General features: G+C 37.5%; 1 protein-coding gene across 2 annotated transcripts in view; it reads left to right on the plus strand.

Annotated features, from left to right (window-relative positions):
* The first annotated feature begins 1,354 nt into the window (after nt 1-1,354).
* Nucleotides 1,355-23,916, plus strand: part of zfpm1 (zinc finger protein, FOG family member 1) — a 215,345-nt gene continuing 192,783 nt past the window's right edge. For both annotated transcript variants that reach the window (XM_072279737.1, XM_072279739.1), the window contains exon 1: nt 1,355-1,594. In XM_072279737.1, coding sequence (XP_072135838.1) covers nt 1,555-1,594 — 40 coding nt within the window. In that variant the 5' untranslated portion in view covers nt 1,355-1,554. The remainder of the gene's footprint in view (nt 1,595-23,916) is intronic.

Here is a 23,916-nt window from a genome sequence, read left to right on the forward strand (position 1 = left end):
CTAGCTGTATTCGCACAAAGATTTTCCTCAGCGTCTCAAAACTAACATCACATAGGGCTCACAATCGTTTGGAGGCAAGCAATGCGCTTCAATAAAATTGGGAATACTCCGTCATTACCAGTTTCTCGACTTTTATAATTATTCTTGGTTCTTTTTGGCTAATACCCAAAAACTGGTTTCTTGTTGGGATTGCTGTTTTCAAATCTTGCCATTTTTTTCTGCCAAAACCCAGGTTTGACAGAGAGAGAAAAAATCAAGTAGACAAGTTTATCGTTGTTTTGTACAGTATATGTAAGTGGTGTGGTTTTAAATGGTAAACTCTAACAGTACTCCTGCACAGATCTGGGAAGCCCGAGATGATGCTGCACTGGCCTTAAACTACTCAGCACGTCTTCCTCCAGATAAAGGAAGCGCCCCCCCCCCCGTCAAGAAACCTGCGTGGAGTTGGGGAAGAGTCACCACAAATTTCAGACATACATTATTAATAAAAAAAATGCTCGGAAAATAATTGAGAGCGCAAAATATGTGACAGCGTTGAAAACTACCCAAAGACAGTTTTAAAATCCAGTCTAGACAAGTCAACAAAAGGGATATTGTCCTTCACTCCCACACAAGTGTTTCCTATTTTATTCGTCTCACTCACGAGTAGTTGTACCTTGTATTGAGGTCTACTGAAAGGGCAATTGAACCATTCTCTTCCCCAACTCATTTTCCTCCGAGAACAAGGATTCAGGAACGAGATCAATGACCTAACAATTGAAAATAAATTCGAACATATTCACTACCGAACAAATGTGATTACTCTTCAAAAAGTTTCATTGGGTGTGAAGTGTTCTGGGGCACAGCAAGCTCGTGAAAGAGGTATTTGCCGGACATGCTTTAAATATTACCTTTATTTGTCACATGTGCATCGAAACCTACAGTAATCATAAACACAAGAGATTCTTCGAGACTTCACAGTGCAGCAGCAAATCCCCAGCTTCTTGTGCTTATCTGAAGAAGTTTAAATCTCTTCGATGGGAGTTCAGTGAGACCCCCCGTCACCGATTTAACTGTGATACAGATTTATATTTAACATCAAACATCCAAGTGAAGAGTGATACGTCATCATGTAATAGACTCTGTGAAATTTGGCCTACCTGGAAAATATGTTTAAACAATACACAGGTCAATGATTTACCGAGCATCTGCGCTACTCGCGCACTTCTCAACACCAGCTTTGCTTCCGCGAGGGAACCCAGGTGCAGAGCGTGAGGCGGCCAATTTTATTTACATTGGTGCGCACTGACGTACGGGCCAATGCTGCCGGGTTGCCATGGTTGTCGTGTGCGGCATGACGTCAGACGTCGGATTGGATACAGTGTATCGGGTGAGTGCTGGCTGGATAATAGCGCGGTGCTTGTGAATGGGACGTTTCTTAGCGGGTTGTCTCGGCTCTGGTCACTGAGTTCCGTACTCAGCCTGTGTTCTGCGAAGATACCATGCTACGAAAGCACGCCACAGTTGACCACCCGTAAATCCCCCCTCCCCTTCCCACGGCGACCGACAGCCACAATGTCTAGGAGGAAACAGAGTAACCCCCGGCAGATTAAACGTGAGTTTGTTGCTTCGATTCTGCTCTTCTGATCACTTTACAAACTCTCTCGCTGTCTGTCAACTATAACAACGCCTTGCCGTCTCCCTTCCGAGCTTTAAAACCATTCGTTTACAGGCAGGTGTTCATAATTCAGATATGAAGTAGGAAACACGGGATATTTTTAATAGTCGACCTCGATAGAGAACCAATGCCTGCTTAATACAAGCTAAAAATAATTAGGCACATTTACTTATCAAGTATATTTTTATATATCGCAGTAACAAGCACCAGATTATGACACTAAGTTTTCTTATTTTTAAATATGATTTTAATTTCATTTCTTTTCAACTGTTTTTTTTAAAAAAACTGATGACGACTTTTTTCTCTGGTAGAGGAAACATAGAACAAAAGTGGAGCTTGTTTGACTGTAGACTGGGTGATGAGAAAACACGATAAGCCGGAGGCTTGATCTAGGTCCTGATATAGATTGCCAAGTGCGATAACAGTTCTTATCAGTTCGAACCAGACTGGAGAGGTACCGAGTGGGACGGTTATACAAATACAAAGAAATATAAACGCGAGAAAACAAGACTGCTGATGTAATCGATTCCATCGTTAAGCTATTAATGCCATTGATTCCTTTAAATCTAAAATAGAGAGCTCATTGGAGTGGTGGGAGGAAAGACATACAAATGTCTCAGTTTTTAAAAAAATATTGTACCACCTGGAATTAGTCGAAACTCCAATTTTTCACTTGGTATTTTCTTAAGTACTGTACACCTTTGACTATAAGACTGGTTTACTGCTGTTAGGATCCATGTGCCGGTTATTTCTTTTAAAGAAAGAAGTTGTTTTGATGTAGCGATATGGGAAAATAGATGTAGGATATTACGTAACGTTGGCAATTTATTAAGAAATTTACTTTATGAAAGATAAATAACTTGGGTTCTGAAGCTTTGCTGTAACAGAACATACTTTTCTGAAGCAATGTTTAATGTAGCAGGTCATTTGGATGGGATTGCCCACGTCTCAGGTACTGTAAATTAAATTTTCTTCAAAAATTGCTTGGTAGTCATCAACATTACGTGTAGCAAAAATAAGTTTCCAAAATGTACGAACTGTATTTGCATTTAGCTGGTAACCGATGTACTAATTCGGGATTGGAATAAATCGACAGGAGAACGTTTCAACAAAAATAGTTGCGATGAAGATAAAAAAACGGATCAATTAATGTTCGGAATGAGTAAGATTTCGATGTATTAGACACGTTTTTAACTTGATTACCATTTTGAGTTTTAAAACAGTGTGACAGTTGTTTTACAGAATGATCAGAACATGTGAAATAGGCCGTTCGGCCTGTTGAGTTAGTACCAGCTCTGTAAGAACAATTAACTAGCACCTTTCCCCATAGACATCTAAATTCATTCCTTTCAGATACTTTCCAAGTGCCTTTTTGAGTGCTACAATTAAATCGGCACCAACGTCTACCCCTAGCAGTTCATTCTAAGCTCTTTAAAAAATCCCTCATCTCCTTTTTGGTCCTTTTGCCAGTCACCTTCATTTCCTGTACCCTTGGAGAGACTGATGTTGAAATCTAGTGCACAGTTCTATACCCCAAGTCTGGACTTTACTGCCAGTGGGAAGTTTCTCTCTGTATACTTTGTTAATACACTTAATAAGTTTAACTATCTTTAATGGATCTCCTTGCAGTCTTCTCTTTACCAAGGAGAACAACCCAACTTTTCCATTCTGTACACATAACTTAAGTCTTCCCTACTTAGAGCCAGTTTAAATTATTAATACATTTTCTTTCATGAAGTGCAGCACTCATTATTGGTGCAATATTCCAGTTATGATTGAAACATTGTTTTACAAAGTTCCATCATCACTGCCCTTCTATAAAACTCAGGTCCTTAACAACTTTCTCAACTTGACTTGATGTTCTCAATGGAACATGCCTATGAGCACACAGATTTCTGTTCTTCTACCAATTTTGAAATTGCACCCTCTTTGGTTGATCTTGTTTCTCATTCTTCCTATCAAACTGCAACACTTCATATCTCTCAGTGTTAAAATTCAGCTGCCACATTTTCCCCATGTCTCCATGCAGAGTGCAGCATTGTTTTAGCCACGTGACACAAGTTGACCATGTTATTTGAAAGGATTCATAACAGTTTGTAGAGCTTCGAGGCTTGATTGTTGGTGTTGCCCTACTCAATGAAAATGTATATCATGCTTTTTATGATTAATATTCTGTTTGTCTGATGAAGTTACCTTTGAGCTGGATTTGAGCAGCTTGTAGTCTAGCTGATGCCAGGGAATGCTACAATTAACTAAAGTGTTATAATCTAATTAAAGTATTTTCTCAGCCATCCGGCATCTGTGAGGAATACACCAGTTGCATGAGAATTGCTAAAAAAAATACATTGCTCTTAACCATACCCTTGAATTCAATGCAAAAACCATTAAATAAATTGCTGTTATGTTTGACACTGCACTAATATATTTTAAGACTAAATAGTATTAGTATAAACCGCAGCACAAATAACTCAAATGAATGACTACTCACCATGACATATAATCCAAATTTTCAAAAAGGTTGTCGCTGCTAATCGGCCAACAACTGCACTGTCCTTGTGTATCGATGTAACTAAAGTCGTATTTTTACATATTTAAAAAAATAACTTAAAATTCATTTTTTTACCAGTTGCATTATAATTATGTATTCACAAATACCAGATATACAAGATGTTACTGTAGAAAGAAATGGTTGTTCTGGGAAGCAAAAGAAATTTTACTCTTTATTGGACGTCAGTCTGAATTTATGTTACAGATTTCTATGCACATGTGATCTAAGGGGCTTGTACTAAAACAATCTGACAACTTCTTTAAAAAATCACACGTAAAATTAGTGTAGTTATATATTGTTCAGGTTAAATGAAAGTGAAAATGAATGATATCTATAGAAACATAGATTGGTGCTAATTTGTAAAAATGTCTGTTAACCACAGATTATTGAAACAGTTGCCAATTGTCCCCCAGATTTTTAAAATAACAGACACTGGCCAAACAGAAGTTGATGAACGTTTGTTTAATATTCTCAGCTGCTTGTGCATATATTTTTTTGAATGCATATTGCCTTCTATATCTTAAAGACCCATGTGTGAAATACAGTTATTCTCTGTTATTGCAAGGATAATGCTAAATGCTACCTGGTAAAATTATTATGCTTATTAGTGCACTATTGATAAGGTTTTAGTTTGCTAAGTACCAAGTGTTATAGTTGGGGAATATACTTGCTTTTAACTGCGTCCTTCTGTGAAAATAATTTAATAATAACTAAAGTTCCCATTTATCATTTGGAAAGTATTTTAATATTCACCTTGTAAACTTTGTTTTAATATAAGAATATCTTGTATCAGCTACATTGTGAAAGCAAAGAATGTAATGTACTTGAGATCATACATTCTTCATAATTCTACAATGTGTCTTTTTAGTTTTTTAACCCCCATTTCCTATTGCTTTGTTCTTTTTGCTTCATTTCTTTCTGTGGTCTGTTATCAAAGGTTGCAGGGTATTTGGTTGCTGTCCTTGATTTTCTTTAATTTTCATTTTTTCTTTTTTTGCCTCATTGCTTTCCCTAACTGGCATTGTAACATTCTCTTCAATGCATTTCAAGTGTTACCTTTTATCCTTTTGTTTCTCCTTTACTTCAAGCACAGCTCTTTTTAATTATACTTTTATGTTATTGTTAGGGAGAATGGGTTCTATATATTTCTCTCTTCCTCTCTTTGTCTATACAGACCTCTCTATTTCCACACTTTGTTGCCTTTACCATCATTGCTTTTCCCTTCTCTTGTACTCTAAGCTGCATAACACACTCTTAGTGTAGGCCTCATGGGCAGGTTTGCTATATGATAATGCAGAAAGTTGAACTGGCCCCATTACTATGAAGCGATGGTTGCCTTGATAAACTTTGATAATGGTACAGATAGCAAGTACTAAGCGACCAATGGTCGAGCCTTGTCCTCCATTAGCATTCCGCTCCAGTAATCTGCACAGCTCTGACAATCACTTCTCCATTTCCACTCCTCCAGTAGATAAGAATGGAAATACTGACTTCATGGGAGCTGATTAGGGTGTCTGGATTTCTCGATAATACCTTGATAAATTATGTTTCTTTTTTTTAAAAAAGGGGGAGAGTTAAAACTTCACATCTATTTTTTTCCTCTCAATGTGTTTTATTAAAGGAGCTTCCAGTCCGGTTGTGTGAAAAAAAAACTGTGATAAAAAGCAAAGATAAGTGTTGGACTGTTTTGTGTAGGAGTGCATATCAATGTTATCTATCTTTTTTTCACTTTACTGAGCAGCCTGTTGTTTTTAGCCTTATCACACTCCACCAAAATGCCAGGGAGAAAAAACTGCCTGGATTATTCATTGCCTGATGATAACATTTTTTTAATCTTTTTTTTACATAAAATTAAATTTTTCAAATTGGGTTTGAGCAAACAAGGTGAATGTTCTTGCAATAAGATACAGCATGATTGACTGCCTGTCCACAGGAGAATGAGCACACAGTCTTCCAATGCCTTTTGTGTTTTTGAAAAAACTATTAATTTTGTACTGAAAATGTTAATTGAATGAGAGCTTTAAAAAAAGAGAGAATTAAGGGTTTGGAATTCTTCAGAATAATCATGATGAGGACATTTTTTTCATCAAATATTTCTTCCTTAACGAAACAAGTAAGTTTTTTTTAGACTGTTTTAGTGATGTGTCCGGTTCAGAGACTGGAAGAGTTTGGCTTCCTGATTGATGGAAACCTGATACATTTGTGAGGTCTTATTTTTCCATGTAGCATTATTAAGTGATTTCCCACTTGTATTTTCAAATTCATGAGCTGAGTGCTACTACCTCCTGTGTGCTGAGAACTCTGTTTTCCTACTTGAAACTTGTTTCTCAGGCTGTATCTGTCTCCTGCCTTTCAGGGTGTTGTTCATGGTCAAAAGAGGAGTCTTCCTTTTGTATTCCTGGTTGTCTTTCCTCCAAAAATGACTCAGAATAAAATATCCAGAATTTTCTTTATTATGGTATAGAAACAAAATGGGACTTAATTAACTGATGTGATGTTATAATGTTTTGATTAAAAACAAAAAAAAAATTGGGGGGGCAAAAAAGAGTAATGCTATTTTACAGTGTCATGAGCATTTCTAGAAAACCAGCAAATCATCTCTGATTTGTCTCTTGTAGGATGATTTGGATGATTTCATAGCAAGTCTTTTTCAATTCACTTTGGGCATGATTTCAGTAATGTCACCACTGTTACCACTGACTTACTGAAAGCACAAAATAAAAATTTACAGTACAAGTTAGGTTATACATCCACTTGTTGGAATTGTTTGGTAATAGGAATAAAATTAAATGGGTAGGATGCTAGATGGATTCTGGGATTTTGCATGATATTGTCTCTGTGTACCTTTCCGTTCTGGTCAACATTATAATTTTTATTTTAAAATTAATTTTGATGGAGGGATGTCCACCTTTATTCAATAGTAATGTGTATTTTTGTATTTCCTGACAAAGGTCTGTCACTATCTGAGTAGTTCAGGATTATAATGGAACTGTTAGAAACTAGATGGTTCACTATAGAGGAAGCAGCATAATTATGTTGGCACATTCGTGTGTGTTTGGATTTGGCCTAATTATCTGTTTTTGGGAGGTTGTTGCAGCACCTCCTAGAAAATCATAATGCAATGAGGCTAAAACAATATGGTTTTATGAAAACAACCGTTTTGAAAGATATATTAATTCTTGATGATATAACTAACGAGGTGGTTAAAAAGGAACAAGTACATTATATTTGAATTTGCAAAGACAGTCAATAAACTGGTACAGAAGGAGTTATTTCATATGATTTGAGAGTTATGTTTTAGCTTGGAAAGACAATTAGTTAACGGAGAAAGCAGAATAAGGTCATTGATAGGGATAGATTGTACCTTGTGTGTAACCAGTGAGATGAAATATGAATGTTGATGCTCATAGAGATCTTAGTATTTGTGTGTAAGAGCACCAGAAGGTGTGCATGGCAGTACCATGAGTAATGTGGAAGGTACGTTCATTATTGCCACTTCTTATAAGAAGTAATGACTTCGCAAGTAGGGAGTTCTTCCTGCAACTGTGACGGTGCTTTGGTGAGATTGCACATGGTTTACTGTGTGCAGCTTGGGCCTCTGTACTCGAGAAAGTGCTGTGAAGGTTCATGTGATTGAGTGGTTTATTGTCACTGATATAACTCATGGAATTTGTTTAGTGACCATGGTACAATGCAGGACTAACAAAGATACAATAAAAATAGTACAAAAGAGGAATAGTGTGTAGTGTCAGGGGTTCATAGATGGCTCAGAAATCTGTCAGCAGAGGGGATGAAGCTGTTCCTAGAATGTCGGGTTTGGGTCTTCAAGCTCCTGTATCTCCTCCCTGATGTAATAATGAGAAGAGGGCATGTCTCAGATGGTGTGGATCCTTCATGATGGATGCTGTGTTCTTGAAGCACTGCTTTGATGGTGAGTGGGCATGTGCCTGTGACCAAGCTGGCTAAGGCTACGACTTTCTGAAGCCTCTTACAATCCTCCACTCGACAGTGATGCAACCAGTCAGAATGCTCTCCACGGTGCCTCTGTAGACATTTGCTTTGGCTACGTACCAAATCTCCTTGGATTAAGGCCTGTGTGGAACAATTGAGTAGCATGGGCTATATTGTTTGTAGGTTAGAAAGACATGAGGTAGGGGGATCTTACTAAAATTGTATATGATTTCTGAAGAGGTTTTATAGTGGAGGTGCATTGAGGACGATCTTGGGGTAAAGGTTACAGTCATAAGGCATGGAAACAAGTTTTTTGGTCCACCATGTGGGTACCCATTTGCATTAATCCTACCTTCCATCAATTGGTCCATGCCTTTCCATACTGAGTTGATCGAAGTGCTCATCTGGGCATTTAAGTGCATTCTCAACTCAGCTTCCACCATTTTCTCAGGCACCCACCGTCCTCTGAGTACCCCTTAGATCCGTTCTATGCCCTTTACCCTATGTCTTCTAGTTTTATCTACCTCTTATTTCGGGAAAAATTCCTGCTGTCAACTCCCCCCCCCCCCCCCCATTTACCTCATAATTTAGCGTATCTCAATCTTGTCCACTCTTAAAGTCCTCTGCTCCACTTCCCTCATAACTGAGAAGTTCCTTCGCGGCAATATCATGGCGACTCTCCTTTGCACTCTTTCCAGCACTGTTACATCTTTCCTATAGTAACCAGAAATGCTTTCACTATTTCAACGAAGATCCAAACCATGTTGAAGCAAAACCTCCAAGCTATTTTCCTCAACATCCTGAAAGTGAAGGCGTGTTCTTAACCATAGACCGAGGTCCCTCTGTTTCTCAATACTCCCTAGGATCCTAACATTTGTGGTGGATGTCTTAGCCTCATTAGTACTCATTAGTACTCATAAAATGCTTCACCTTATAAAGGTGTGTCCATTTAAGGCTGAAATGCTGGTGATGTTCTTCTCTATGGATAATGAATCTTTTTAAGTCAGAGGACTAGCAATGCCAAATCATTAACATCTCACGGGCTGAGAGAAGTTTCTTTGGGAAAAGGAGGTACAGTGCCTTGCAGGAATCAGAGGAAGAAAGAGGATTTGAGGCGGATGTTCGGATCAGCAATAATTTCACAAAATGGTGTGCTGAAAGGCCGTGTGACCCACTGCTGTTCCTGAACACGAGATCTGACAAATGCTGGACATCCAGAGCAACACACAGAAAATGCTGGAGGAACACAGCAGGTCCAGCAGCATCTGTGGAAATAAATAAACAGCCGATGTTTCAGGCCGAGACCCTTCATCAGGACTGGAAAGGAAGGGAGAAGTTGCTAGAATAAGCAGGTGGTGGGAGGGGAGGGAGGACAAGCTAGAAAGTGACTGGTGATGCTAGGTGGGTGGGGGGGGGGGAATGAAGTAAGAACCTGAGAGATGATGAGTAGAAAAGGCAAACGGCTGGAGAAGAAGGAATTCTTCTGAATTCTTTTCTTGAATGTCCTTTCTTATGTTCATCCAGTTAACATACTAAATCAAAACAGATTGCTATTTTGACTAAGGGGATGGAATACTGTGCTGTATTTCAATTATTAGTTTAAAATAAAGCATTTACAGACATGATAGAGGCTTAGGCTCTAAGTACGATTCAGTATTGGGAGCTAAATCTTTCTATAATTGTTGCAGTGCACTGTTGCACTCCTAGGGCAAGTTTAATAGAAGTAGTTGACAACAAAAGATTCTCTGTCTCAGTTACAGAGTGCTCTATTCTGCAGCTGTTGTATTCTTCCACTTCAGCAGTCATTGTGATGTTACTTCTCAATAAGATTAAATTTGAGCTTTATTTTCAGAATAAATACATTCACATAGTTTACTCTGAAATATTGTGTTCAATGTTAGTGATTTCAACCTAGTAATCGCTGTGACATCACCAGTAGACACAAGACTAAGCCAATAACTGAAGGAAAATTTCTACTTAAATGGTAGTGGATGCTGTATTAGTTCACATTTCCCAGTTGGCCCTTTGGAATTGTACTCTTCGATGCATTCATGGGGTTTCAGTTCCATTTAAGTGAGACTAGATAAAACTGTTTAAAAAATGAGACAATAACAGGTTTCAGAGCATCCCATCTTTCCTAGTGTTCATAAGTCATGAACTCTAGAAAACTTTTCCAAACTCTGCCATGGAAGATAAGGAAACAGATAGATAGGTACACACTGAAAGGCCAGTGCCTAACAAATCGTCCCAAGACAGAAACTTGCTGTAAAGCTGAGCACAAGAATGTGGTCAATTGCAGGGTTGCATTTGGGATTTCACAAACAACAGATACTGTTTCTGTCTTGCACCATGGACGCAGAAAATGTGTATAGTTTCAGCAGTGCTTGACTTGAATTGCCAAATCGTGGAGACCATAGTTTACTTTTGAAGACACAATATTAGGACAATATCTTACGAGAGCTACTAGTGATAGTTTTGACCTACTCACTTCCCCTCCCGCCAACTACCACCTTCCCATCATCCTCTTTCAAAGAGTCAAGTTTCTGTTCTTCAAAAGCCAACTTTCGTTTGCTATTAATTTATGACTTTCTAATGTGTGCCTCTATTGAGTAAGCAGCCCATATTGTATTGTTGTTGTACATTACAGATTTGCCATGTTCTTTGTTTCAAAATACTGACTTCTTAAATTAACTTCCTAGCTCTCCACTGCAACATAAACTAAACTGGGGGGATAATTGATTTATGATTGAATAAGGCAGTTCATAAATGTAACATAGTCAGTATAGCAGGTGTTCTGACATAGTATTCAGCCTGACAAAATATTCATCATCTGTACAGTTTCCCACTGTAAAAAGTCTGAAACAAAATACTCCATGAAAAAAAGGCTATTATCAAACAATGAATAAGATATATCCTAAAGTTTTCTGGTGCAAGTTAAATTAAGAAATTATAATTACTATTTAACTTGTGCTGTTAGGAGTTTCTTTCATATTCTTTCACATTTTTGTTTAGTATTGATATAGCAAGGTTTGCTGACCCGATTTATGAAGTACTATCAATGCAGTGAAACTTGTTTTTTGGTGATTATTCTTTAGCTTGTGTTTTCCTGTAGCTGGTTAATTTACATTCATTCCTCTTTGCATTTTCTTTCCCTCTTCTGCTTTCCTTCTCCATTTACAGATTTTATTATGAATAGGGAAGTCCCCTGCTTCTTTTAATCCTTGCAGTTTTAATTTAATATTTGAGTTGTTCTTTGTAGTTTGATACATCCGTTCTTACCTGCTTTTTTATGTCACATATTCCTTACGTTGTCTTTTGTCATTCAGTTTCTCTCTCTGAAACAACTGATGGGAGTTATATTGTGTGTTCTGGAAGCCACATATTCTCAAGTGAAACAATCTATTGTAATCTATCACACTTTTATCTGTACTATCTGAGAACTGAAAATGGCCTGCCCTTGCAATGGCGCCATGCTTGTAAGCTGATAAAGTTACAGAGTTCACTGGTGATGAATGTTAAGTAACTACACCCTCATTAGATAGGATATGGACTTGGCAGAAGGACTAGGTATTTGAAACTAAGCTACTCTGCATCTTAATCACTGGTTTTCTCAGGGCTCCTCTCAACAATAGCCCTCTAACATTATTGAATCAAACAAGTCTCGGAAGAAACATTTATTCTGATCAAAATGTGTAAATCAGCATATCTATTTAAGGATCTTCCTTCTATTTGCTCTTTAATCAGTTAAAAAATAAACTAAATGGCTGGGTTGCTATAGATACGTGATGGAAAGGTCAAACTGAGTTTGCCTTATCATGATACAGACAGTTACTAATTAGAGATAGGTATTGGATTGGCAAAGTCTAACAGCGTTTCTACCCATTATCAATGATGCACACCAGTGCAATATTAAAATTATCTGCAGTCTCTGAAGGTACAAGTAAACTGAACACACCTAATGTTAGCTTTTAAATGAGTCATTTGATATATGTCGGGCTTTAAATTGAGAGATCCAGAGTTCCGCTTAACATAACATAACAGGACACTTGCTTTTTTTAAAAAAAAAGTTGTATATTATTTATTTTTGGTTTTATACCTCAAATTGTTTATAATACAGAATAACATCACTTGAAATAGTTCATTTTAAAAACACTTCTTCAAAATAATGTTCTTTGTGAAGCATAAATTAAAACAGGTGCAGAAGATACATTTTGTTTCAAGAAAAGGTTTTATCTACAAGCCACTTTTTCACACTCTTCACAAGGGGAAATATCAATTCACACAAGATAAAAGGTTGCTAGCTTATTAGACTGCATATATTGCTCAAATATAAAGAATTGTAAAATTCAGCACATATTTAAATTCATTTTCAATAAGTCTATGCCATTGATATGAAACCAGGAATCACTTTGAGACTTTGTATTGTTCCCAATGTCATCTGAATAAGTGACCAGTTACTGGTTTGAACTGCCTGTCCATTCTTTGAAGCAAAATAATCCATATTTTTTATGGTTGTAGATAGTGACATGTATGTACTCTGATAGTAAATTTTACTTTGAACTGTATTAGTATTTTTGGACCAGGGGCAATAAATAAATAGAAAAGTGAAATGACTGTTGCTATTAAATTTGGCAGAATAGTATGTTTAATTTACATCCCACTTATAAGATACAATTAATCATATGTACTGAATTAATGATGCTTTTGTTATTTTAGTATTATTGAATAACACTGAAGCTTTATTTTAATCAGTTCTATCAACCATTGATGTCTTTCGAATTGTGAGGAAGAAATCTGGAGATTGGATTTGATCTGCTTTCTACATTTATTTTAATATGGAGTATTTGTACGTAAATCTTTTAATTTGACAGAGGATACGTCTTTGCAATTTTTTCCACTCTTCTCTTCCTTGTAGTGAGCGTAATTGGCCTGAAACGTCACAGTTTATTCATCTCCATTGATGCTGCCTGACCTGAGCTCCTCCAGCATTTTGTGTGCGTTGCTCTGGATTTCCAGCACCTGCAGAATCTCTTGCGCTTGCGATTTTCAGCTCAGCTTTGCCTCTAAGCCATTGGTTTAGAGCGGTTAGGTTTTTTCAGTTGCAATTAATGGATTTCCTCATGCTGTACGTTTTAAAATTTACAACAGTAAAATGAAGATCTGTTACGTTCAGCAAGAAGGATAGCACTTAGCAGGTGGAAAGCAATAGCAGAATTTGGGAACATCAAAATATGTCCTTTTTTTTCATTTACATGACTTGGATGTTGCAGCATTTGTTAAAAGCCCTTACAGATTTTTGTTACTTTTTGCTAGTGTTTGCCTTTATCCCTGCAAAAAATGTAATTGAAATGGCAAATTTTTGATCTCTTAGTGTTTGCAATTCTTCTTCAGAATACAGTGGCATTATGGAGAAGTAGCCTGAGGGTTGTTGCCCTCCTAAAAATCAGCATGGAGAATCGTCTCTGAGAGGCTGAAATTCCATCCTACTGCTATTTATTGGATCTTGATGCAAAAACATCTTGTATCACTTAATTGTTTTTATCTATTCTGATCTGACAATGCTTTTACAAAAGTCAGGCAGTGACGCTTCCTTTGCGAGCAAAAGGGATATTGGCAAGATTATTAAATTAATTTAACTCCTTGTAACATGTTAGTTCCCAACTGAGAATTTTGCTGTTTGCCTTTGTAGTCATCTCAATCTCTACCTCCACATACTGTTCTTGTCTTTTAATCTCACTGCTTCCTAAACCCCTTGCCCTTCCTTACCAACTTGTTGACCTGTGGCATTTACTTAATGACCACAACCATGGATCGATCTGCACAATAGACAACAATTCTATACCACTCATTATGGCTTTCATCTCTGCTCCTTGTAAGCCACCTTGTTCCAATGCAATTCTCATACTTCTTCTTACATCTTGCTAACTTACATCAGCTTTGAGTTTTGTGGTCTAAAGTTTAAATTTTCATGGTTTTTTATCGTATTGCTGTAGCGTCCACTTTTAAAGCTTGTCATTCCAAAATACATGATTTGACTTCTGCCACATGCAAATCTCTCCCTAGTCCACCATTGGCAGCCAAGTCCTCAGTCATCTGAGTTTCATTCATAAAGCCCTGTACCTGTTTACATCTATACCAATCTGAACCCCTCCATTAACAATTTATCCTTTTAACTCAATTCATGGAGAGTTTGCCTGAGCACTTAACAATTATATGTTGTTCCCAGAACACTCAAATGACTCTGATTAATCCTTTTCAGTAGAAGATGACAGCAATTCAGAGTGTGTCTGTGAATCTTACCTGCGAGGGTTCCAGAAGGCATGAGCTGAGGTTCCACACTGAAAATTACATAATACTAAGTATATTCAGAATTCAAGGTAATCTTCTGACTTGGATTGAAACATTTTCTGAAGAGAAGAGGCAGATTGTAAAAATTTGAGTTATGTGAAAGGAGCAACATTAAGTCAAGAAGATGGGAGCAGAGCTTTCAGTGGGACTAAGATGAAGTGAGTGGATGAAATGTAGCAAGGTGAAGCACAAATCACATCATTTAATTCTTGGAAGGATAAGTGAGCTAAAAGTTAGGAGCTGGATTAGCTATTGCCCCGCTCCACCATTTGGTAAAATCATTACTACTCTAATCCTGCGTAACCTTTCGCCCTGTCACATAACAAGATTCTACCTCCCTTAAAAATATTAAGATTCTGCTTCCACTGCCCTTTGAGGAGGAGTTTCAAAGTCTCAACCCTCAGAATTTTTGTTGTCCTATCTCAGGGTTATAAGGTAAACCCCTTATTTTTAAATTAAACCCTGTTTCTATATTCTATCACTCCATTTTTTTGCATGTACCCTCTCAAGACTTTTCATGATCTTACTCATTTCAGTCAAGTTATCTTTCACTCTCCTAAACTTCAGTAGATAGGCTAGCTTGTTCAATCTCTCCTCATTCAACAAGCTACTTATTCTAGGTGTCAGTCTAGAAAACTTTCTGTGAACTTCCAACAAATTTGCATCTTCCTTTAAATAAAAAGACCAGTGCTGTACGCAATATTCCAGCTGTGACGTCATCAGGTTTCTATTTAATTTGAAGCTTAGCATCCCTACTTTAGAATTAATTTCCCCTGAAACAAACAATAATATTCTTCTAGTTTGTGTAATGATTTGCTGTACTTCCAAATTAGCCCTTGCAAACTTGTGCCCCTGGAGGTGTCTGCATCTTGGAGCTCGGCAATATCTCGCTATGGAGCGAATATATGGCTTCATTTTTGTTCTGCGAAAAAAGGACAATTTCATAATTTTTTTCTCATTATACTTAATTTACAAGATCATTTAACCCATTGGTATATCTGTAGCCTCCTTATGTTCTCTTCACAATTTATCTTCACATCATCACCAAATATAGCGACCATATCTTTGGTACTATCATTCATGTAATTTGTATATGCTGTAAGAAGCTGGGGCTACAATACCAATGCCTGTGGTATCTTGGACATCTTGTCAACCAGTGGAAAAAAATTCAATTTTACCTACTGTTTCCTGTTAGTCAGCCTAATGGCTTGCCTTACCGAAATGTGGCCTATAATATTATGAGCTTTCATTTTCCACAATAATCTTTGTGGCATCTCATCAAATGTTATCTAGAAAGTTAAATATGTTGTAATATGTTCATTTGCTCCTCTTTATCCACAGCATCTGTCTTTTCATCAATAAAATCCAATAAGTGGGTTAAACATGATTTCCTTTTCATGTGACCATGTTGATTTTACCTGAATTTGTCAAGTGCCCTAATAGCTTCTGAGATTTTCTCAATGACACTTTTTAAGGTAACTGGATTATAGATTCACGCTTCTAATTTCCAGTTTTTGTATGACTTTGGGTATTTTAAAATTACATAAAAATAAGATCTTGGGTAGTGCAAAGAGATGTAGAAGGCAACATACACAAATTACTAAAACCATTTATCATCAATTGTCTCTGGTGATTCCTATAATATCGTAAGACAGCTTGTCTGATATTCAATCCTGGATGAGCCATTGACCTTAATACCAAGAATACTATTTTAATGGAGATAGCTTGTTTTCAATATCTGATATAACTTGCAAAGGGCAACTATATTTTTCAAAAGACATGAAAATCAGTGGATAACGTGGGGTTGCACAAAAACGAACAGCTGCAGATGCTGGAAATCTGAATTAAAAATTTAAAATACTGACTGGACAAAGTAGGTAAATCAAACTCTGTGGAGAGTGGAAAATAGTTAATGCTGCAAGTCTATTAGAATTGGTGAAAGATTTGATGTATGCTTGGCAACCTGAGAAGTCAACTTTGAATGAAATGCTGGTGTGATTCAATGTGAGAGCAGTGATGATGCTTATTTTAACAGATGGTGAGAACATTAGCTAAGAGAACAAATGGTCAGTTTTTAGGAGGAGTCAGTGAGGAATTCAGAATTATTGTCCAAATTTGCCAGAGGAAACTACTATGAATGCCGGATGTCTCAAATTAATATTGTTGAAAATGTTAATTATATGGAATTGTTGTTCCTAATGTTGTATCTGGAATATGGGAACGTAACTATTAAAGATATGCCATTGCCCTTCAGGCCTAGCCTTTTCCTCACCTTTCTCGAATTCTAATGGGATATCTGACCTGAACCATCAAACCTGTTTCTCTCTTCATGGGTTTTGTCTGATTTGAATATTTCTAAAACCTTGCCTCAGAGTGAGGTTTAATATCACTGGCATATGTCGTGAAATTTGTTAACAGCGGCAGCAGTACATGAAATACATGATAGTATAGAGAAAAAAATCACACTGTGTGTGTGTATGTGTGTGTATATATATATATAAAATTGTTAAATTAAAAATAGTAGTGCAAGAACAGAAACAATTTTTTAAAAAGTGAGATAGTGTTCATGGGTTCAACCTATTTTTTTATTTCAGAATTCCTGTATCCACCATGTTTTCTTCGGTTAGATCTCAGCTGACATGTTCCCATCCATTCCAATGGCTTTTTTTTCCTTCACTATTAGCAATATTTTTAAGTTTGTGTTCTAGGAAAACATCAAAATAGTGCCTAGTAGTTCCCAAATTGAAATTACTAACCAATGGTGAAAAAAAATTAATGATTATATAATACAGAAATGGCCCTAGGAGTAGTGAGAAATTTACCACAATCTTGTTTATGCATCTTAAAAAAAACAGTTCTACTTTTTAATCTTATTAATCTAGTCATCATAACTTACTAGATCAGCTATACAGAGACCTAGACAAATAATTTGGAGTTTACATTCATATCATCTTAAGGTTGCTGGAAATTTAAAATTCAATTACATTTAGACTGGAAGGTTTATCTGTTAAGACAATAAAGTTATTGTTTAAAAGTCCATCATCTTCACTGATTTCCTTTAGGGAAGAAAATACAATCTGTACTCGGTCTGGTCTTTGTGTCACCCGACCCATAATGTGTAGTGAGACATAGGCCTGTTGTGTCTATCTGCCTTCTGCCTTCAGCCTTCAGGAATGGTCTACCGAGCCAGTGGTTCACAGGTAATTAGGAATGTATGTGCGTAAAATAAATGATGCGGGAAAATAAAATGAGCTGCACTGCCCTCAGTCCACTGTATTATTTTATCAAGTAGCTCAGTCAAGTTCATCAAACACAGTTTGTCCTTGAGCAACAGACAATTTGCTGGTGGAATTCAGTGGGTTGAACTGCATCTGTGGGAGGAAAGGAATTGACAGCCTTTCGGGATGAAACCATGCATCGGATAGTTTGTTCTTGGTTCAAGATTATGCTGGTTCATATTGTAATTAAGAAACAATAATTAGGTTAAAATTAATGTTTTCTGGTGAGTAACAGGTTCACTGACAAAATTTATTTGTCCTTTTTGTAAGGTGAGGATGCACATTTGAATGCTTCCAGCCCTTTGGAACTAACACTATATCTAAGAATTCTAGAGAGACCATGGCCAAAAACTCTACAATTTCCATTTTTACATTCTTCTGCAACCAATGATGAATCTCATCTGAATGGGTGACCTATTAACACCTCCAATGCGGCTTTGTATTTTCTTTTATCTCTCTGTGTTCCGTTTTTCTTCTTGTTGAGTGAACAAGCAATAGGAGCAGGAGTAGGCCAGTAGGCCCACCAAGTATGCTTTGCCATTTGGTCTTCTCCCTGAATTTTGAGACAATGACCCTTAGTTTTAGTCTCATATGTCAGTGGAAACAACTCTCCTGCCTTTATCTTATCTGTCCCTTTCATAATTTCTGTAAGATCTCCTCTCATTCTTTTGAATTCCATCAACTCAATCTCTCCTCATAGGCTAATCCCTTCATCTGCAGAATCTACCCAGTGAATTTCCTCTACACCACGTCTAGAAGTAATCCTCTCAAGTAAGAAAACTAGAACTGCATGTAGTACTCCATGCATAGCCTCACCAATCCACATATCCTCCCTGCTCTTAAATTCAATAGTGAGGGCCAGTGTTCTATTTGCATTCTTGATGACCCAATGCACCTGCAGGCCAACCTCCTGTGATTCATGTACAAGCCCTCCAAGTGACTCTGCACAACAGCATACTGCAATCTTTCACTATTTAAATACTGATCTGATTATGCTATTTTTCCTTCCCAAGTAGATGACCTTTCATTTACCAGCATAGTACTCCATTCGCCAAACCCTTGCCCACTCACTTAACCGTCTATATCTCTCTGCAGACAGTGAAACGGTGTATGTTTTCAATGATGTTGACGAATCCACTCTTTCAATACGTGGTCAAGATCTTCATTCTTTGATTATACATTGTTCTTCTATTTTCATTAACTTCTGTTCATTACATATGTAAGGTCACTTCTTAGAACTGCCTGTGGTGCACAGAAGCCTACACATTGCCTGTGAACCTTCCCAGTGCCTTGAAGAATTTTCCATTTGTTACATGTCAGAGCTCAAAAAAGTTTAGGATTTTGGAATTTCAGGTAAGGGCTACTCAACCTGTAAACAGCAGCTATCTGTTACCTTCTACCTACTGTGCTCATTATATTCTCAATGAACTCTAATAAGATTGTTGAACTTGCTTGCCCATCCTGAATTCATGCTGCTTCTGCCTGATAGAATGATTTCTGTCCAGATGACTTGATGTTTCCTCTTTAATGATAGCTTTAATCATTTTTCTGATGAAAGACATTATGCAAACCAGCTTGTAGTTACCTGCCTTCAGACTTCAGCAAATCCTCTTCCATAGCAATCACTGATACATGAACAGAAGTAATAGGAGCAAGAATAGGCCATCTGGCCTGTTGCGCCTGCTCCACCATTCAATAAAATCAATGCAAAATACTAAACCATGTTTTTTTCCTCCATTACGATCTATTGGTCCTCTATCAACTGTTCACGTGCTTTTAGAAGGTGCTTGAATCTAATTTTGTTCAATCTCTTCAATTTCCTACTCTTGTGTTTTTTTATATATTCAGCCTGCCTTCATGCTTTTCCAAATTCTTCATCCGTGAATCTTTGGCTTTGGCTTCCCTTCCTTTTCTACTTGTTGGATTCTTTTTATATTGTATCCGAACTATCCTTTTTATGTTTAATGGTGCTATTATATTTCTGCCTTATAGTCTTTGAATCAATTTTGTTGGGAAAAAAGCCCTCCTGATTTTACTGATATTAGTTTTCCTTTAATTAACTCTTATCATCTTAAATGGCATCTTGACCTCCTCCTTTATTCCTGAGTTAGGTAGGCTCTAACTAGGATATCCTATATCTCATTCACTTCGATTATATCTTGCAGAGCTCCCTCCCTTATGGGAACTGGAATCAAGTGTATACTCTCAAATATGCTTGAAATCTTTTCCTCCATAATTCAATCAATACATTATTAGACATTAGTGCAGAACAGTTATTTGTTTACATTCTAGTGGGTGCTGCAAACACATTCTTACTTTAGTAAATAAATATTTTCGCTGGATGAAGTTAAATGAGCTGGATAGTTTTTGAGACAATCTGATAGTTTGCCAATCAGCTGTGCTTCTGAATTTTATTTAAGGCATCCGTTAGTCTTCCGAGACTATGGATCTGCACCTGGAAAGTCTTCACTCTCCAGGGCGCAGGCCTGGGCAAGGTTGTATGGAAGACTGGCAGTAGCCCATGCTGCAAGTCTCCCCTCTCCACGACACCAATGTTGTCCAAGTGAAGGGCAAGGGCCAATACAGCTTGGCACCAGTGTCGTCGCAGAGCACTGTGGTTAAGTGCCTTGCTCAAGGACACAACATGCTGCCTCGGTTGAGGCTCAAACTCACGACCTTCAGATCGCTAGTCAAATGCCTTAACCACTTGGCCATGTGCCCATATTTAATGTTTTGATTTTAAATTATTTAGCTTCCATGGTGAGCTTAAACTTGTTTCTGAATTAAAAGCACAGGCTTCTAGACAATTGCCCTGGTAGATTAACATCTGCCAGTCCCCTTTAAATTCTCAGATCAATAATTTTCTGTATTTCCATCTCTCAATAATTCTGTGTCTCTATCTCCTTTATGTACCAAGTAGTATAATAGCTCCTGTATTGTTTCACAATGCTTCAAAAAAACTCATGAAATCTGATGTTGAAATTGCTCTGAGAAGATTACAAGGTCAAAAAGTAGTGAACTGGAACAGATTTTTATTGCAGATGAATATGTTGTGTGGTTTTTTTCTAATTTGTGAAGAAATCGTTTGTTGTGTAAGTCTTTAATTTACTTTCAGAGCAGTTTGTACAGTACATTATGCATGCATAATGCAGGTTTCTGGATTGGTACATGCTGGTTTATGTGCATGTTACACCCCAGGATTTTGGTTGCAAGCCATTCAAATAAACTGGGAAACTGAACATACTAGTCACCTACCTGTTTTTCTGATTGAAAGCACATTAGTATTGTTGCACAACTTGTTCCAAAAGGATACTGTAAGATTGTTACTTATTTCCTGAGTGCTCATCTTTTAAATAAAGGCATGGAAAAAGAGTAATTGTGATAGGAATATTAGCAAAGTCACAGATGGTATGGTTATGATAATCAACCTGAGATATTAATTTTACTGGAGAACAAAGGGTGAAATGTAGAATTCACATGAGCCTTTTGATTTTTCTTTTGAATAAACTGGAAACATTTTCTCAATTTGTATTCCTTTGTGCCTTTTAAACTATTTTATAAAATTATGTTTCTTGTTGAACTTGTTGTTGTTACAATAAAAGTATGTGTAAAGAATATGAAAAAGTCCCAAATGGAAGTAAAGTTGTTAAGAGTTGAGATACTTATCATTAACTTCAATATTTTAAGACCACGAGACCTAGAAGCAGAATTAGGCAATTTGGCCCATCATGTCTGCTCTGCCATTCCATCATGGCTGATTTATTATCCTTCTCAACCCCATTCTCCTGCCTTCTCCCTGTAGCATTTAATTCTCTGATTAATCAAGAACCTATCAACCTCTACCTTAAATACACCTAATGACTTGGTTTGCATGGCCGTCTGTGGCAATGAATTCCACAGATTCACCACCGTCTGGATAAAGAAATGTTTCTCTCATCTGTGTCCTTCCATTCTAAGGCTGTGCCATCTGGTCCTGGACCCCTGCACTTTTGGAAATGTCCTCTCCACATTCGCTCTATCTGGATCTTTCAGTATTAAATCGGTTTCAATGAGATTCCCCACGCCCATTCTTCTGAACTCCAACAAGTACAAGCCCAGAGCCATCAAACGCTCCTCACATATTAAACGTTTCATTCCTGGGATCATTTTTGTGAACCTCCCATGGACTGTCTCCAATGCCAGCATATCCTTTCCTAGATAAGGGATGCAAAATTGTTCTCAATACTCCCACGTATGGTCTGGTCAGTGCTTTATAAAGTCTCAGCATTGTACCCTTGCTTTTGTATTCTAGTCCTCTTGAAATAAATGCTGACCGCATTTACCTTCTTTACTGCCGACTCAACCTACAAGTTAACCTTTAGGGAATCCTGCACATGGACTCCCAAGTCCCTCTGCACCTCTGATTGTTGAATTTTCTCCGCATTTCCAAAGTTGTTCACGCCTTTATTCCTTCTGCCAAAATGCAGGACCATGCGCTTCCCTACATTTATATTCCATCTGCCACTTCTTTGCCCATTCCCCCTACCTGCCAAAATCCTTCTGCAGATACCCTGCTTCCTCAACACTACCTGCCTTTCCACCTATCTTTGTAGCATCCATGAACTTGGCCACAAAGCCATCAATTCCTTCATCCAAATCATTGACATGCAACGTGAAAAGAAGCAGCCCCAACACCAACTTCTGTAGCATACCAATAATCACAGGTAGTCAAACAGAAAAAGGCCCCCTTTATTCCGTAGCACCTTGTCAAAGGTCTTCAGAAAATCCAAGTAAACACCATCTACTGACTCTACTTTGTTTATACTACCTGTTATTTCCTCCAAAAAAAACAACCACTTGGTCAGGCAAGATTTCCCTTTTAGAAAACCATGCGGGCTTTGGCCTATTTTATCATGTGAATCCAAGTATCCTGAAACCTCATCCTTAATAATAATCTCCAACATCTTTCCAACCACTGAAGTGAAGTCAGGCTAACTGGCCTATAATTTTCTTCTTTCTGCCTCCATTCCTTCTTAAAGAGTGGAGTGACATTTAGAATTTTCCAGCCCTAGAGTCATTCCAAAATTTGGTGATTCTTCAATGATTATTGCTAATGCCTCCACAATCTCTTCAGCTACTTCTTTCAGAACCCTGGGATGTAGTCCATTTGCTCCAGATGACTTGTCTACCTTCAGACTTCTCAGCTTCCCAAGCACCTTCTCCTTAATAATAGCAACGACACTCACTTCTGTCCCCTGACGCTCTCGCATTTCTGGTATTCTGCTCATGTTTTCCACAGTGAAGACTGACGCAAAATACTTAAAGCTTGTCCACCATTTCTTTGTCCCCCATTACTACCTCTAGCATCATTTTCCAGCAGTCCAATGTCCACTCTCATCTCTCTTTTACTTGTATATTGGGAAAATACTTTTTATATTTTCTTTTATATTATTGGCTAGTTTACCTTCATATTTCAACTTTTATTTCCTTATGGGGGTTTTAGTTGCCTTCTGTTGGTTTTTGAAAGCTTCCTAATCCTCTACCTTTCAACTAACTTTTGTTTTATTATATGCCCTCGCTTTTGTTTTTATGCTGTCTTTGACTTCCCTTGTCAGCCGTGGTTGCGTCAACCTCCCTTAGAAATACTCATTTTTTGGCTGTATCTTTCCCTGCCTTCGGAATTTCCTCCCATAAACAACTGATGGCTGTTCTGCCATCATCCCTACTAGTGTCCCCTTCCAATAAACTTTGACCAGCTTCTCTCTCATTCCTCTAATTCCTTTTACTGCACTGTAATATTGATTCATTCAATTTTAGCTTCTCCTTCTCAAACTGTAGGATCAATTCTATCATATTATGTTCCCTTACCTTAAGCTTCCTGATCAAATCTGTGTCATTATGTAACACCCACTCCAGAATTGCCATTCTCCTAGTAAGCTCAATCACAAGCTGTTCTAAAAAGCCATTTGTTAGGCATTCCACAAATTCCCTCTCTCGGTATCCAGCATCCAATGGATTTCCTCAATCTACCTGCATATTGAAATCCCCCATGATTATCGCAACATTGTCTTTGTTGCCCACTTCCTGGCTACTGTTTGGAGGCCTGTATATAACTCCCATCAGGGTCTTTTTAGTCCTGCAGTTTCTTATCTCTA

Source organism: Mobula birostris, chromosome 15 (genome assembly GCF_030028105.1).
Source record: "Mobula birostris isolate sMobBir1 chromosome 15, sMobBir1.hap1, whole genome shotgun sequence".
Classification (NCBI taxonomy): Eukaryota; Metazoa; Chordata; class Chondrichthyes; order Myliobatiformes; family Myliobatidae; genus Mobula; species Mobula birostris.